A 17,328-nucleotide genomic window follows, 5' to 3' on the forward strand; every position below is an offset into this window, starting at 1 on the left:
TACGTGACAATAGTTTAAAGCGATTTGAAGCATGTTTTATTTGGGGGGGGGGGGGGGGGGGCAGAGCTTTGTGACGTCATATTTGAGGGGCGGTCTGACTTTGTGACGCCGTGTGACGAGGCGGGGGTCAAAAATCGTCCAAAATCGCGTGACGTCATTTATGGACGGCCCCTTAACCAATGTCATGTTTATTAAGCAAGAGGATTACATACATGAAATAACAAAAAATATAAAAAATGTATTTAACAATAATTAATAGATTACGTGTATCGTTACGTTAGTGAGCCTCGTGTCTATTCAACCATAAAAATAGACTTAGAATATTTAATAAAATAATCATGGTTGTGGATGAAAACGCGAATCGTGTGGGCACCGCGGAGCCGCCGTAGCCGCCAGGGGTGAGAGGTCACGGCGTGCGCCTTAGGTTTGACCCCGAGCCTCCGGACCCAGAGACACTCCGAGGGGACTCCGAGGGGACCCGGTGACCCCGTGAGACCCCCGGTGACCCCGTGAGACCCTCTGGAACCCCGCGAGACTCGGGGACATCCTTGAAATGCGTTTTGCCGGAGTGTGCCGCGGCCTGGCGAGGCGCGTCGGGGCGACTCTGGGCGGCGGAGGGAAGGACGCGGCGGCTGGGAGGGGCCTGGCAGGCAAGTCGTGGGGTCCTGGGGGTCCTGGGGGTCCACGGGGATCGTGAGGGGGTCCACGGGGAGCGAGGGGACTCGCAGGGGTACGCGGGGGAACATCGGGAAATGAGAGAGGGGATGGGGTCTATGGGGACCCCACAGGGGCACAACGGAACGCGCACGAATTCGCGAGTATCGGGGGGACACTTGGGGGCATCGAGGGGGTCCAGGGGGATGGGGAGGGGGTCCACGAGGGCACGCGGGATCCACAGGAATCTCGGCGACGAAACTCTTTTATTTATTTTACCACGTAAGGCCCACTGAGCTATATCGCACTTTTTCACAAGCGACCTGGCCACAGAAGATAGTTCCACGAAGTGGCTTGTCGCGTGTAAATGTAAACAGACAAATACTCTAAACGCGTGGTGGTGATGTTGATTTTAAATGTGGAGGGGAAAACCGGAGGACCCAAAGAAAAAAATCCACGCGACCACGGGGAGAGAGACACGCAAAGTCCAAATACACAGCAGCAGCAGGCGTCAGGGTCGGGATCGAACCCACGACCTCCTGCGTACCAGGCGAGGTAGTTAACATCTCCGAGCCACCGAGGCGACCCTCGGGATACACAGGGATTGGGTGTCACGGAGGCCACGAGAATCAAGATTCCTGGAGACTCACGGGGCTCGAATACTCCATGGGTTAGGGTTGGAGACCTGGCTTACGGAACCCCATGGGACCAGCACGGATTACCCGTGGGGTTTACGGGGACCCCGGTGATGCACGAGGAGACACATGATATTGACAGCTCTGTAAAGTGAATACGAGAGCCCCCTGTATCGTTACAAAACGTCAAATACAAATTTTCATTTCGCCGTTTAATCGGCACTTCGTGTTTTCCGCTTTATGTTATTGTGCATCGCGTGGGCTAATTAAGGGAAATACTGCACAGGTAACTTGGAATAACAATCGCGGGTGACTTGACTGTCAGTAAGAAGAATGCGCTCGTCTCGTCAAATCTAGGACGCAAAACAGGGTCGATAATAATTTACTTACACGAGTAGGAAAGTCACAACTCAGTCGTAGGACTCTTTCTCAGGAGGGTCCTGCTACAGCAGGTTTTTATTTGAAGACATTTTCAGCCAATTAATGACGAGTGTGTTTATTATACACGTGGGAGGAGGAAACCGGAGCCCCCGGGTGGAAAAAAAAACCCTTCGCGTGCAAGGGGGGAACACTCGATCCCCGCTGTACTTCAATCTCGTGACGAGCCAGGGTACGGCAACCTCCTCGACGCCCACAGGAAGGGAATTTCGCAACATTTTTGCGGTGATCCACCAACCCTCGCTACTTCCTCCACAGTGGTGGCTTACAGAGGTGATTGGGTGGATGGGCGGCCTCTATGTATGGCAGGGTGTGAAACGATGCGGTGGGACTACACTTTTTGTGTCCAGCAGAGGGCAGTGCAACAAAGTCCATGTTTGTGCTGTACTGTACTTCATTGCTCCCAACGTCTATGCTTCCCAACTTCACCAATCCACTCTGACCAGCGTGGTGAAGTATGGTCATATCACCCCCATGGCTTTCACAGCGTGGGCAGGCCTTCACCGTTTGACACGGCTCTGTACATCTTCTCTTTCGTATGGCTGATGTAGATGCAGAGCAACAACTACAATTTCAGATGGCAGCCTTCACGGGGCCCACTGTTAAGTGAGAAATCGCGATGAATGGCGTCAATGCGGCGACCGGACATCCGATTATTGATCTCCCGGTCCCCAGAGCAACAATGCACGCTCTGTAAAATTATTCACACCCAATGCCTTTGCGAATGTGTGTCCCGCTGGTCTGATTCAACTTCCGCTGTCCTTTACCTGGCAAAGGAGGAGCGAGGTCGTCCTCCGGGTCCTCCACCCATTCCTTCGCCCAGCAGCAGTACGAAGAGGTCGGCACGGCGAAGAACGAGGCTGTGCGGCCCGACTTCGTGAACCGCAACCCCAGGAACCTGGAGCGCATGGCGCTCGCACTCAAGGACCGCGGCTGGGACACCGTGTGGCCCAACCGCTGCTACTGGCACCGGTGAGAGACTTCCGTGGACCAGAATTAAAGGTCTGAGTGGTGTTGTGAAAAAAACCATGATAGTCCACGAATAGCCCGTGACTAGATGACATGGATTAGAGAAAATAAGCAGGCTAATGATGTCAGACTATTAAGAAAATTAACAGATTCTCAACAAATAACAATGCCAAAAGAGGCAGTGTTTTTACCTTAAAAGGCAATAACATTGCATGTCAAAGCAGTGTTTAAAGCACTGCTGCTAACTCAGTACCACCAAATAATGTGTTTTAATATTAAGGAAATAAAGTGGGTTTAAGCAGATAGGATTATGGCCAATGGTCAATAATTTCCTGATAGTTTCGTCACTTTTTGTTGGGAGAGACTCGGTCCATCACTTGCGCTCATTATGGACCAACGAAACTCACCACCATGGCTAACAAACAAAGAGAGTTCACACGCTGCAGAGGCAGACAAACTCGCCAGGGGCACGCGGGGATGGAGAGTGGCCATGGTTGCCGCTTTAGACATGAAATATAAACCGGCAGAAAAATGAACGACGCACCGCTCACGGCCCGCCCCTGCAGGCTGTGTCTGGATCGCACGCAGCAACACGTGTCGGCCTGGGTGGAGCACTGCAGCCGCCACGTGGTCGTCTCTGTCAGCACCCACGAGTGGGCCATCAAGCGCCACCTCCACAGCACCAGCGACGTGGCAGCCGCCGAGAACGTGGGCCGCGTCCTGGCGCAGCGCTGCCTGGAGAGCGGGATCAGCTACGCCGTGTTCCGCCACATTCCCTGGTCCTACAAGAGCGCGGCGGTACGTGCGTGCGTGTCTCTCGCTCCTTCTCCTCTGCCGTCCCCATAGTCTCAGATGCCCTTCCTTTGCCAGCTGGTCGCTGCAGGTTGGTGAAGGCGGTGGGTCACAGCATGATACAGCACAATAATAGATTTAGCTGCACTGCTTTCTGCTACCTACCGTGTAGCCCCACAGCAGCCTATAATAACACTTGGGCGACCACAATTGTTTTCAATTAGAAACGCATACATTAAAACACATTATACTGCCCTCTTTAAATGTGCCATGTGTTTTTTTCACGTTTGTATTTTGCTTGTATGTTTTATTCATTACATCACAATTCTTCTTAACACTGGCACGATTGTGCAGTGTCTGGTCGTGGCGCGTGCGTAATTGTGGAAGACAGACCGAGATTGAGATCGAACTGTTGCCGTTGCAGGTGCAGAGCTTCAAGAAAGCATGCAAGGAGGGAGGCCTGGTGCTGAGTGAACCGCGACGCATCTTTGTAAAATAAACGTCAACGCATTCAACCCCCCTGCACTCTCTCACGTATTCTGTTTCTGTAACGTAACTCTTTTCTTTTATAAAAAAAAAGGTTAACTCTATTTTGTCTTCCGTCTTTTTTTAAGTGCAGCTGGATATGAAAGATGAGGCGTCGGTGTGTACATTACAGACAATTCATCACAGTGACATCTTGATTTATGTTTGGACCCAGTGGCCAGTTGGACATTGTAAATGTTTCGCTGTGTTTATATTAGATTGCAAACTAAGTCGAAACTTTTGTATTTTATGTAGTCCATTCCAGTATTTTATCTCTAAAACACGGCATCTTGAAATGCGGTATATCCATAGTACAGTAATGTTCACACTGCTGTATACGTTACTATATTATCTGGGTACGTGAGCACACTCCACTACGAGCCCAGACGGCCGCTGAATTAAATTCCCGTCCACGACTAACATTCATGGAGAATTATATCTGAGCAAGCACCTTCAACACACAACAACCCTCGTGGTGGATAGCGGGAAGGGATGCCTTTATCCAGCAGTGGACTGAGACAAATATCATTATCGAGCTCAAGAAGTCATGGATAAAGGCGGCTAAAGCCCACCACGCGTTTGTACCCTCCTGCCAGATGCAATGCCTTTGTACATTATTACCAGAGGGATGTGGCACTACTGGACTGGAGCATCTTGGCACCAGACGAGAGGAAGATGGAAACAAATTACAAGATGTGCAGTGGACATCTACGGGCTACTTGCCCGTGCATCGTGGTGATGATATTATTATTGCCATGAATTATTATTGTAATTAAAGTGTCACAATGAGCCCTTGCAAGTTTAATCGCGGTGGCTGCAGGGACCGCCCCCCCCCCCCACCGCGCGCCACGTGCTGCCCACGTGCGCCTCGCCGGCTCCGCGCGGCGGGGCCCACGTGGGCGCGCGTCGCCATCTTGCTCAGGGGGCGCCACGCGCCCGCAGTCGACGCGGCCCCCCTCCCCGGGGTCACGTCATCGAAACGTCACCCCCCTCCCCCCATCTCGCACGTGCTTCGAATAAGAAGGACCCTTGCCCGAAACGTCGCTTTATACACCCCCCCCCTCCCCTAGTAAGTCAGTGTGATTGACGAGCGTGTTGCTGCTTGTGCTCGCACACGCGGCTCACGGTACCCTGACCCAACGTGGCCGCCCCATTGCCTCGTACGAGGAGGCGGGCGGGCGGCCTTCCCGTCCACGCCGGCGGGGGCAGCGGCTAGAGCAGAGCCCCGCTGGAGGAGAAGACGACGACGTGGGGGAGAAATGAGGAGTTGAATCCCTAGTCCAGAGCACCCCCCCCCCGCAGCCTCGCCTCGTCCCCCCCCCCGTGGCTCATGCGTCTTGGCTGCGCCCTGGATGCGGCAGGCATCGCTGGTGTCGCTGCGCTGGTGTCTGCACCTCGGCGCGTTCCTCCGTCCACCGCCACCACCGTCGTTGCTGCTGCTGCTGCGAGGACACGCGGCGGTCCGCATGGCCACGCCGTGCTCCGCAACTCTCGCCCCTTCCCCTCCTCCTCCTCGTCCCCACACCTCCAGCCCGCCTCTCGCCCCTGACTGTGGCCGCGACGCGGTCGCTATGGAGAAGAACGGCGAAGCACGCGGCCCCGACGGGAAAGGGGACAGCCAGGGCCCCCAGGAAAAGGGGGCCTCGAGGGGTCTTCACGGCAACGGGCACGGCAGGGGCCCGGCCCCCCGTCTCCTCCTGCAGGAGGAGGAGGCACAGAGTCGAAGGGGCCCCGAAACTAACGGGGAGGCGCCGGGCCCCGCGGAGAACGGGGACAGCAGCCAGGGGGTGCAGCAGCAGAAGGAAGGGGGGGGTTCAGCGGACTCCGAGGGGTCGCCTGTGGCCAAGAGGGCCCGGCTCGAGGGGGGCCCCGAGGCAGCGAGGAAGAAGTTCCCCAAGAAGAAGGTGGCGCTGCTCGTGGCCTACTCGGGCAAGGGCTACCACGGCATGCAGGTGCGGGCCCCGTGGGTACTCGGTGGTGGTTGTTGTGGTTGTTGTTGTTAACCTCGTGGGTACTCTGTGCTTGTTGTGGTTGTTGTTAACCTCGTGGGTACTCTGTGGTGGTTGTTGTTAACCTCGTGGGTACTCTGTGCTTGTTGTGGTTGTTGACCTCGTGGGTACTCTGTGGTTGTTGTTGTTGTGGTTGTTGTTAACCTCGTGGATACTCTGTGGTTGTTGTGGGTGTTGTTGTTAAACTCCCCCCTGGCCCTGGCTGCAGTTTGGTCAAACAAACCGCGGGTGGATTCTTGAGACGGTGTCGCCAATGTCTGAGCATCGGTGGGCGATTGGTGTGTGTGTGTGTTTATATACACGCAGGACTGTGTGTGTGTTTATATACACGCAGGACTGTGTGTGTTTATATACACGCAGGACTGTGTGTGTGTTTATATACACGCAGGACTGTGTGTGTTTATATACACGCAGGACTGTGTGTGTGTTTATATACACGCAGGACTGTGTGTGTGTTTATATACACGCAGGACTGTGTGTGTGTTTATATACACGCAGGACTGTGTGTGTTTATATACACGCAGGACTGTGTGTGTGTTTATATACACGCAGGACTGTGTGTGTGTTTATATACACGCAGGACTGTGTGTGTGTTTATATACACGCAGGACTGTGTGTGTTTTATCGTCTGTTTATATCGTGTAGCGCTGTTGAGGTATGCTATGCAGTTTAACACGTATTAGGCTTTCGCGAACAATATCCATATTCGAGGTTTTTGTTGGGTTAGATCGCGTAAATATAAGAATGTGTCGTCAAACCCGCCACCACCCGACACAGTCAACTAGTGAGGGTTGTCACGCAAACAACGTGGCAATTCGTCACTAGTACAGCACTAGTGTGTAGTGTATAATATAGTGTAGTGTATAGTGTAGTGTACTAGTATAGCACTAGTGTATAGTGTAGTGTATAGTGTAGTGTACTAGTACAGCACTAGTGTATAGTGTAGTGTATAGTGTAGTGTACTAGTACAGCACTAGTGTATAGTGTAGTGTAGTGTACTAGTACAGCACTAGTGTATAGTGTAGTGTATAGTGTAGTGTACTAGTACAGCACTAGTGTATAGTGTAGTGTATAGTGTAGTGTACTAGTACAGCACTAGTGTATAGTGTAGTGTATAGTGTAGTGTACTAGTACAGCACTAGTGTATAGTGTAATGTATAGTGGTGTAGTGTATAGTGTAGTGTCTAGTGTAATGTACTAGTACAGCATACCGGTGTGGCTGTTACAGGAACGAATTGGTCCACGTTCTGTTTACGTGACGACCCTTACTAATTGGCTGTGTCGGGTGGTGGCGGGTTTAACGACATATTTATATATTTACGCGATCTAACCCAACAAAAACCTTTTGTCTATGTTATGCAATCGGCAACCGATTCTGAGACATTACTTACATTGTACACTCCTGGATTTGCTCTCGGCTTGCGATGAAAATCGATTAAGCGGAAGCATTATATTTTTTATATTTAGCGACTCGTTTAACTACTTCTCTGTTATACATTCATATCGTTTGTTGTTGTATTGTTGGCTGTTGCAACTTGCTGACCCGCCCCTACGGGACATCTGCGAACAAGAGCCTTATAGCTCATCGGATTCCACCTCCAGCAGTCTAAATACAGACTCTTGATTCTGAAGGGGATGATGTGAGGCAATGGCCGTAGGCACTTTGCTCCTGTGTAGCAGCAACTCATGATGATTCCCGTGTCCACGTGTGATGCTGATGCTGCTAATGATAGCCTAAGGAGCTGAGTGAGTTGGGGGGCCACTTGGTAGGAACCAGTGAGGAAGAACAAACTATGTGGCGACAATTTAAGCAACAACTCTCCCGTGGTAACTAACCCTGCTGGTGTGTAACTGCTCTTGAGCCCACAGTGGGGTTGTGGTGGAGGGTGTTTCCCATCGACCCCTGCCTGAGAGCTGCCCCCCTCTCGTAATGGGGGTCAAATTGATTTTACCGCGGGGTCCAAACCTTTGCCGGGTCTCCGAACGTTTACCACGCGGTCATCAATCTTGGGGTGCCACACAGAGGGGGACACGGGGTAGCCCGCGTCCCCCTGACGTCTCGTACAGCTGTTGGCACGATGTCAGAAACCGTTCTTTTGATTTGCTAATGAGTGTGAAAGTGCGAATAATGAAATCATAATTCCAGATGTATATTTCATTTTAGATGCATTTACTCAATGCACTGCTGGACGAAGGCCTGCTCAATTCCACTTAGCGCGTGCACACGAGCCGATTCCATACCTCTATCTCGCATTATACAACGCAATCCATTTCTTTCCAGATATGAGTATAAAATTTGCCTCCCTACATAATGTTTACCTGGGTGTGCAACTGCATCCGTCCATATGCCGACTGGGTCCTTGATTCATCACCGGGGTAGATTCTTCCATTTTCCTCCTCCGATTTTCCCCATCAGATGCCGCACTGGTCGTTGGTTTGATCTCCCGGCGTGGCACTTGAAACGGTGGGGCAAGTTTCCTAAGTCGCTCTGCCTCTGTCCACCTAGCAGTATAAATGGGCAACACCACAGTTCGTCGATCTGCAGGTCCCGTGTGGTGGTGCTGTGGGTACCCCCATATCTTTGCCATATGGCAACGTGGAAGAGCAGCTGAAAGGAAATACCCTCTAAAAGGGGACTCTCTTGAGCTCCCTCTAGTTGGGGGGGGGGGCCCCTTCCGCGAGGAGTGGCGCGAGCGATCGCGGGGCTGCTCCTTTACCGTTCCTCTCCCGATGGATGTCGCCGTCAGCGGAACGCAGGGAACGCGGCGTACCGCACCATCGAGGACGAGCTGGTGGAGGCGCTGGTGCGGGCCGGGTGCATCCCTGACAACCACGCCGCCGACATGCGCAAGATGTCCTTCCAGCGCTGTGCGCGCACGGACAAGGTTAGCGAGAGCGCACGCGTGCATTATTCCGCACCTTCGATTGGCACGGTTGGCTACATACGGTGCGAAAGCAGTTGAACGTACATACGTACACAGTCTCATTTGCACAGGTGACCAGGTTGTTGTTGTTGTCGTGCGAGAGAGACCCCGTCGGCGGTAAGCGCGCTGCCCTACGAATCTGGTGATCCACGTTAAATTCACGGCCGTGGCTAATATCAGCGGCGAGTGCTTTACGAACCATTTCACTGACTGTCCACTGTGGTGAAGTATGGTCAGACAAGCCCCATGACCAAAACAATGTGGGGATGCTCTTCATCCACCATTGGATTTGCAAAGGTTTGTATGTCATTATTATGACTTGCTATCTATATATAGTTGTTGTGCTAATGGGGTCTCTTGTTGTGTACGCGTCTGCTAGGGTGTTTCAGCCATTGGGCAGGTGGTGTCCCTCAAAATGTGGCTCATCGACGATGTTGTGAACAAGATCAACGCCCACTTGCCCCAGCAGATCCGCATCATGGGTGAGGACAAACTTGACCTTCACCGACCCCTCATCGTCGCCTATCGTCGTTCCATGGCCAAACGTCGCCACCGTCCTTGACGATACCGCGGTGCAACAATCAACCCAGCACCTCCGCGCGGGCCGACCTCGTGGCTCCATTCCTGCGGCACGGCCTCTTGTGCGCTTCTCTTCCTTTAGCTGCCGCTCGGCACTTAGTCTCACCCACAGGTCATCATCCCTTCTAGCGATGTGTCCTGCCCAAGTCCATTTTCTATGTTTATGTTTTATCTGGTCCATGCCTCCTCCCCCCACGATTATCCCAGATTTTTGAGAGAGTTTACTCTAACCGAATGGCTTTAACCAATGTTTAATATCATATCTGTCCATACAGTCGCGTTGTTGGTAATTGGTGCGTTGTTTTCTCTCGTCCTGCTGTCACTGGGTCAGGCATGCAGAGGGTTACGAACGGATTCAACTCGAAGCAGCTTTGCGACGCGCGCACCTACATCTACCTCCTGCCCAGCTTCACGTTTGGGCCCAAGGGACAGGGCGAGTGGGACGGGGAGGGGGAGGTGAGAGACTTCCTGGCCGCGTGCATCCGGAGGCCGCCGTCATCAACGCAGGCGGGGTCTCGACTGCTCACGCGATCAAATTCGGGGCAGACGTTCATCGTCATCGTCGTATTTACAAAAGTCCAAAGTAATGTTTTGTTTAACTCCCTCTCAGAATTCGACGTTATTTGTCCTGGTGAGGCCCATTGAGCTAAGCAGATCTTTTACAAGGAAGATCACAGCCAAAGGCCGTCGTAAATAGTGGTGGCAGTGATGGCAGTTATGGGACGTTGCAGGGTGGGAATGTGCAAATAAACCAAAGCAAAAAACAAAATATCCACTAATCTTGCTAAAATCACTGCAAATAGGTTTAGATGGTGATCGGGGTCGAGTGGTGGCACAGTGGTTTGTGCATTGTGCTACGAACCTGAATTCATTCCACAGCCATGGCTAATATCAGTGGCTAATAAATGAACTCCGCACCTCCGATTAGCACGGTTGGTTACGTACAGTGCGAAAGAACTTCAACATACATACAAAACCGTTCCTTGACCTTCCCCAAGTTGACTCAGCCTTAAACGAGAACCCGGCGTGCGGTGTGTTAACATTCGCTGGGTGGCTGGCCTTAACACAGCAGCTTGCCAACGGCGCTTGCCCCGGCAGTCTGCGTAGGCTACGTGGGTTATCTTCATCTTCTGCCTGTCATGTGACGTCCGCCTCGTGCGCTAGCGGGACACGGCGTGGGAGGAGAGCTTCCGGCTGCCGGAGGAGACGCTGTCGCACGTGAACGCGCTGCTGCGGCGCTACGTGGGAACTCACAACTTCCACAACTTCACGTCGGGCAAGGGCGCCCAGGAGGCGAGCGCACGGCGCTACGTGACAGAAGCGTACTGCCAGCCGCCGTCGCTGCAACATGGGATCGAGTTTGCGCTCATTCGAATCAGAGGTCCTCGCCACCCTGCCACCCAGCCTCCGCTGCTTCACTGTTTTGCTGTCATGCTTCTTCAGCTGCCCAGGAAGCCGAGGGAGGGATCTTCCGTGGCTGTCCGGGAACGCCACTAAATGCTCTTGAGGACACCTGCAGCGTGATTTTCCATGTTTACATAGCGTTACTCACTGCGACAGATTGCACGGTTTTCTTTATCCGAGTGCTGATCTACATACGCATATGAACTAATCACCCGGAATTGTGCCCGACCTCGTGATATCTCAAACATAAGCGTGGGTTGAGCTTGGCTCATGAATGGGTGACCACAATGCATCGAGCACGCGTTAAAGGTGGCCGTGGAGCTTTGCCATGTGCTGGGCAGCAGAGGGCAGACGAGCAAAAGCTATTCCGTGGTGTGCTTCTGGGTCTATCCTCCCCACCTTCAATCTGTCATGATGAGTGGTGAATTATGGGAAAATAATCCCCGTGACCCACACGGTGTGGTGAACCCCTCATTCAGCAGTGGATTGACAAAAATGGGCTCGCATGTGCATACATTTTTATCGAACATCAGGAGAGGCATTGGCCTTGAATCTTATGTTCCCTGCCTCTGGAACTCCAAGTAATATCAAGAATGCTGGTGGCACAATCAAATCTTTTAAAATAAATTTTTTAAACATTTGTTCCAGCATGCTACCTTTTCAGTTGCCCTGTGGCGATCTGCAGATTGTATTTTATTTCACCTATAGGAAGACAAATGGGAGTGTAACACCGTCTCAGATACCGAAGCAACCCAGTCAACTAACATCCAATTTTGAACGATCGTCTTCCCCCTTTGTCAATGCCACCACCGTCTCAGGCCAGAGCTTCATGCTGCACCAGATCCGCAAGATGGTGGGGCTGGTGGTGGCGGTGGCGCGGGGCCACGCCGGCGACCAGCGCATGCAGGACGCCTTCGCCAACGACAAGCTCGACGTACCGAAAGCGCCGGGGCTCGGGCTGGTGCTCGAGCGCGTGCACTACGACCGCTACGATTCGCGCTACGCGGGCGACGGCGTGCACGCGGCGCTCGCCTGGCCCGAGCTGGCGCCGGCGCTGACCGAGTTCGCCGAGCGCCACGTGCACGCGGGGATCGTGGCGGCGGAGCGCGAGGAGGGCAGCATGCGGCGCTGGCTCGGCACGCTGGACAAGCACGACTTCACGAGCAGCCTCGCGCGCGCCGTACACAGCGCAAGTCTCACACCCGCGCACACGCGCAGACAGTCGAAGATCCTCCGTGTAGCTCACAACTCGCTGTTGGGGAAAGTCCAGTTTTTGAGCACCAGTTAAGGCCACTACGCACAAGGGGGGTGGTGTGACCAGCGTCGAACCCACCTGCCATTGTCTCCCCAGTGGGGACGTTTAAATACCGCATTAGGTTACCCGTTTTAGGCCGAGTATCCCTAGGGGAGGTCCAGTACCAGTTCAGATATTCGTCACCGATATTGACTGAGCAGGAATGGCGATGGGGGGCGGGGCTGCGCAGGCTTCGTGGCGCAGTGCGCCTCCCCTCCCCATGTACACACAAAGACACACACGTGCTGCACAGCTTACGTAGTAGACACAGTGTGGGGGAGGCCTTTATACAGCAGTGAATTGATATGGTTTTTAAGAATAATTATTGATAGGGTGCATTTAAAACAATATAATGCGGTAACTCGGCTGGCGTGGTGGACTTTAACGGTAACGTATATGGGTGTGCTTGTTATAAACTGGCCATTATGCCGAATATCGCCCTGCTTTAGCGTTTCACGGCCAGCCGTAACTCTCAATCACTGTTTCCTGGTAGGCGCAGCTTTTCTTTAACCTATAAACTATACATGTAGATGCTGAATCGGCAAAAATCCAGCAGCCTGCAAAAATAAGATAATGGCTTCCTCACTTGATGTATACATCTGTCCGTTTGTCCATCTTCAAAATTGCCCATGCATCGCATGCCCAAGAAAATAACTTAAATCATTGTAAAACATGAGGGAGCGGGAGGGGCGGTGATGCTGTGGTTAGGTCGCTGTGCTCCGAACTCGGCGACCTGAATTAATTTTCCACTCACGGCTACCATCGGTTTGTGTCTAATATTGGAACCAGTGTACAGGCCTCCCCGCAGCCTGATTTCACAAAGCTACACCGACCGGGGGTGGGGAAGCAAGGTCAAACAACCTCCATGGCTTACACGGCATGGGGGGGAGGCTGTCGTCTATCGGGAGATTAAAAATGTTTCTTCAATTACCTTTAAAACATGGCCCGCCCTGGGCCTTGCCTCAGTGTTCCGGTCTCACCCCTTCCCCGTGTGTCCCCTACTTGACCCTACTCCACTTCCCATTCATGCATCTTCCCTGACTTTGTGCCTCACTAATGAGATGCGGTTGCATTTAAGCATTACATAAATATTGAAATAGTTGTTGTGAACCGTTTCCAGCAGGTGAAAAGAGAAGATTCGGACGGCAACAGCGAATCGGAGTGAAGTTGTGTTCGCCCGGACGAAGCTGGAAGATTTCAAAAAGGCTTCCCATTGTGGATGTTCCGATCCCACTGACGAGACCTGGAGTCATCAGCGCCGGCACCGCGCTCCCTTTTTAATTTTTCACAGCTGAGTGGGGAGCGGAGTGTCGCCGTGACAGTTTCTCAAAGGATTAAATGCTCAGAGCGTTTGTAAAAACACCTCGGCCCCTGTGTTATTATTTTTGTAAATTTGCGTTTGCGCTGCGTGCTGCTGCATTCGTCTGGAGCGGCGTTTTTTTGTTATTTTTTTGTTGAATTCTGGTTGCATTTGTATTTTATCCTCCAGGGTTAATGTTAAATGCACTTATTCATAAAAAAACACCCAACATTTCTGTTTGCTGTAATTATAGTTGCTGTCTTTGTGTGTGCGAGTGCTTTGGGTTTGTGAACCATTAGAGTAAATACTTAATGTGCCACTGAAATTTTAAATATGTAGTGCCAACGGAGAAAGCACAACGTTTGAAGTACGATACCCCAGTGAAGATTAAAATGTCCACATTAACTCGAGCCTATTGGCCCTTCAGAATAACCCAAATTCAGGAATATTTCAAGGGAAAGGAGGCAGAGCGAAGGTCGATCCTAAGCAGGGGTTACTCATATCCTTGGAAATGTAATAGAGGTAGGACTTGGATGGTATGTCCATGTGTTGAGAAGAGACAAAGACGATGCTCGGCTTCCGAGCGTTGCGATCGGACGAAATAAATACAGTCCTATCGATTTGGTCATGGGCGGCCACCTCGCCTGGTCTTAAAGGTCATCTGTTGAGAAACAACAAGAAGACAGAACGCCTCCACATACCCGTCCACAAAATAACACGTTTTTTTTATTTCCCATTTGCCACACGGCCTTCTGGGAGTGCATGGCTTCAGAAACACTGGTTCAACACAAGCCAAACTCCGGACCGGTTTCAACATTGAGTGTCTCATCAGCAGCTCGGTTTGCTTGAGCTCGTAATGGTGAAATGCCACACGTTTGTAGGCAAGGACCATCTGTGTCCGGGCGAGTTGTCACCCCTTGACCGCACCTCCAAGCAGACGGTTGGCTACGTACGGCGCGAAAGAGGTTCAACATGCAGTCACAGTGCAATGACCGTCCACACACCAATGCCTGCCCGGGTTCGCATCCCCCGCTAGGGGGCGGTGAGGAACCGCACCTGACGAGAGAGAACTTGGCATGACTGCGCTGAAACGGATTTTAATCTTCAGCCAAATCATGACTGCCAGTTCTGGGGGCCCAGCTGGTCCTATCTCGCCACATTGGCCTTCTTACACAGCTGTGTGAAAGGCGATTAGCTTCCTCGGTGAATTGATTTTGGTTGAATGCGCATCAAACATTACCAAGTCCCATTCATCGATTCATTTTATACGGGTGAGAACGGGGCGTGCGTAGTAGGCAAATATGCAAATTGTACATGTTTTAAAACAATTTATGAACTTTACAATTTGTGTATAACAATTGCAAGTAAAGTGCCCGTTTGCCGCGAGTTTATTTAAAGGTTTACGGGGCGCCAAGAAAAAAAGTGTGGAGATGCCGGGGATTGAACCCGGGGCCTCACACATGCGAAGCGTGCGCTCTACCACTGAGCTACATCCCCTGCCACGTGGACAAGGCCTCCCAGACGCCTTAAGAACCACAACTGCCACGGTTTCCGCCATCGTAATCTGTTTTGTCGTAATCTTAGTACGCATTTTTATAAATAAAACTACAGTTATAACGTCGACGGTGATCGCAGTGTAGTGCTTTAGAATCTAAAATATAATTGAAATAGAGGCCGTGAGGGGAAAATAGCAGTCCTTCAATGTCCTACATTTAAAAACGTCAAACGCACTTGCACTGTATTATTAGCGCAGTTGTAGACAAATTATAAATAAACACAAAGACAGCAGTTTTAGCGTCACTAACAGTATCTTAGCATTGTAGTCACGATTTATAAAACATACAAAACCCCATACCCCCTCAAAAATTATCGCTCCCGCCTTAAATCGCGGCACAATCCCGCCTATTAACATTAACGATCCCACAAAACAATGTTTTAAACATGTAATCATCAACAGCAGTGACAATCTTCTTGGTTCTTTCGGTAAAGTCACGTAGAAGGGAAATAATAAAATAATAAAAATAAAACATTAAATAATATATTTCATTATGCTTTATAAAAATAAACATAATTAAATAATAATATTTCATTATGATTTATTTTTATTATTTCCCTTCTACGTGACTTTACCGAAAGAACCAAGAAGATGAATCCCTGCAGTCACAAAAGCTTTAAATCGAAACAGTGACAATATTAATCACAATAGCAATATCAGCAGCCGCGTGTTTACAGACAATTACCGTGTCGGCCACGAGGGGGCCTCCTGCCTCCCGGGCTCCGCGCGCCGAGGCCATCAACCTAATAGATTCGTTAATTATAATTTAATTTAACTTGTCAGTGATTATTATGATTATTACCGGGCTAATTACGATAATTCATCAAACGAGCCGCGTCAGCTCAAGAGGGCGGCACGGCGCCGCGTGCGAGGCCTGCCGCACTCTGCTCGCCGCCTCCATCCAGCAGTGGAGGGCCACGTGGCCGCTTTGGAGCCACGTGGCCGGAGTGGGGAGCGGTGGTGCAGCAGTCAGCGCGGGCCGGGGTTCCATTCCCGCTCACGGCCGGCACCGGCGACGATTATCTGAACCGTTCCTGGGCCGCCTCCCCTAGGATCGATGTGTGAACATCGACACCGGGGAGACAAAGGCGGTCGGGCGTGGACGTTGGCCATCCACCCCCTCGCGTGCCGTGCCGGCCTTCATAGGTGCTGTTCGCTAACAGCACTTGCCCCAACAGTCTGTTTAGGCTACACGGGAGGTCTTTTTCTTTGTTGTATATCATGCAGTGCTGTATATTGTAGATGCCACTGGTTCTTGTTCTGTAGATGTAGATGCCACTGGTTCTTCACGTTCTGTAGATGTAACTGCTTCTTCATGTTCTTCAGATGTAGATGCCACTGTTTTTAGATTTGAAGGATTCATATTCTTAGGTTTTTTCGGTAAAGTCACGTAGGTAAAACATCAAAATTAATAAAAAATATATTTTATTTTATTTTTATTAATTTTGATGTTTTACCTACGTGACTTTACCGGAAAAAACCTAAGAATATAGATGCCACTGGTTTTTCATGTTCTGTAGATGTAGATGCCACTGGTTCTTCACGTTCTGCAGATGTAGATGCCACTGATTCTTCATGTTCTGTAGATGTATAATGCCACTTGGTTCTTCACGTTCTGCAGATGTAGATGCCACTGGTTCTTCACGTTCTGCAGATGTAGATGCCACTGATTCTTCACGTTCTGCAGATGTCGATGCCACTGATTCTTCACGTTCTGCAGATGTAGATGCCACTGGTTCTTCACGTTCTGCAGATGTAAATGCCACTGGTTCTTCATGTTCTGCAGATGTAGATGCCACTGGTTTTTCGCGTTCTGCCAGATGTAGATGCCAACAACGCCATCTATTTTATGGCGGTTGAGCCAACGACTCTCGGTCCGAACAGGCAACTATAACATACGGGACCAGGTTTGTTCGTATCTCTGAAAGTTCGTAAGTCGAGTGTTCGTAAATAGAGGAGTCCCTGTACTGTGTAAAGTACAGGTAGTGGTATAGTATTAATAATAGTGTAGTAGTAGTAGTGGTGGTGAAGTAAAACGTGGGTGTTGACCACGTGGCCACAAGAGCGAGTGAGATGATCACGTGGTGCAGCTCCGTGCCCGCGTGCTTCCCCAACCCCTGCAAACGTCGTGAGTGGGAACATCGTCAGCACGCCGTGCGTGCGTGTGAGTGTGTGTACGTGTCCGGGAAGACAAAGGCAGCCAGGCCGGGCTGCGGTCACGCCTCTCTCCTCCTCCGGGATGAATGGGTG

General features: G+C 51.2%; 2 protein-coding genes and 1 non-coding gene across 4 annotated transcripts; 2 read left to right on the forward strand and 1 right to left on the reverse strand.

Annotated features, from left to right (window-relative positions):
- Positions 1-396: 396 nt before the first annotated feature.
- On the forward strand, positions 397-4,078 carry LOC133348301 (large ribosomal subunit protein uL18m-like). The gene is made up of 4 exons (XM_061561038.1): positions 397-650; positions 2,504-2,699; positions 3,263-3,494; positions 3,913-4,078. The coding sequence occupies exons 1-4, from the start codon at positions 554-556 to the stop codon at positions 3,985-3,987; spliced, it is 600 nt and encodes a 199-aa protein (XP_061417022.1). The 5' UTR covers positions 397-553; the 3' UTR covers positions 3,988-4,078.
- Positions 4,079-5,062: 984 nt separating this feature from the next.
- Positions 5,063-13,585, forward strand: LOC133348290 (pseudouridylate synthase 1 homolog). 2 transcript variants are annotated; one of them, XM_061561028.1, is made up of 7 exons: positions 5,063-5,965; positions 8,770-8,907; positions 9,326-9,428; positions 9,857-9,981; positions 10,690-10,906; positions 11,748-12,118; positions 13,347-13,585. In XM_061561028.1, the coding sequence occupies exons 1-7, from the start codon at positions 5,366-5,368 to the stop codon at positions 13,386-13,388; spliced, it is 1,596 nt and encodes a 531-aa protein (XP_061417012.1). In that variant the 5' UTR covers positions 5,063-5,365; the 3' UTR covers positions 13,389-13,585. The 2 variants fall into 2 exon arrangements, with proteins under 2 accessions (XP_061417012.1, XP_061417011.1); XM_061561027.1 differs by having other exon boundaries at positions 5,064-5,965; positions 13,344-13,585.
- A 1,363-nt stretch (positions 13,586-14,948) lies between these two features.
- Positions 14,949-15,020, reverse strand: TRNAA-CGC (transfer RNA alanine (anticodon CGC)). Its single transcript has one exon. It is a non-coding gene; the product is annotated as a tRNA-Ala (tRNA).
- Between the last annotated feature and the right edge of the window lie 2,308 nt (positions 15,021-17,328).

The sequence above is a fragment of the Lethenteron reissneri genome, chromosome 27 (genome assembly GCF_015708825.2).
Source record: "Lethenteron reissneri isolate LAM-NWPU_2019-01 chromosome 27, ASM1570882v1, whole genome shotgun sequence".
Classification (NCBI taxonomy): domain Eukaryota; kingdom Metazoa; phylum Chordata; class Hyperoartia; order Petromyzontiformes; family Petromyzontidae; genus Lethenteron; species Lethenteron reissneri.

Bases quoted from the DNA above. Each gene is read 5' to 3' on its own strand.
- LOC133348301 (XM_061561038.1), top strand. From the start codon at position 554: ATGCGTTTTGCCGGAGTGTGCCGCGGCCTGGCGAGGCGCGTCGGGGCG. The intron at 651-2,503 runs GCAAGTCGTGGG...TACCTGGCAAAG, and splicing joins GGCTGGGAGGGGCCTGGCAG to GAGGAGCGAGGTCGTCCTCC. The intron at 3,495-3,912 runs GTACGTGCGTGC...TTGCCGTTGCAG, and splicing joins GGTCCTACAAGAGCGCGGCG to GTGCAGAGCTTCAAGAAAGC.
- LOC133348290 (XM_061561027.1), top strand. From the start codon at position 5,366: ATGCGGCAGGCATCGCTGGTGTCGCTGCGCTGGTGTCTGCACCTCGGC. The intron at 9,429-9,856 runs GTGAGGACAAAC...TCACTGGGTCAG, and splicing joins CCAGCAGATCCGCATCATGG to GCATGCAGAGGGTTACGAAC. The intron at 9,982-10,689 runs GTGAGAGACTTC...CTCGTGCGCTAG, and splicing joins AGTGGGACGGGGAGGGGGAG to CGGGACACGGCGTGGGAGGA.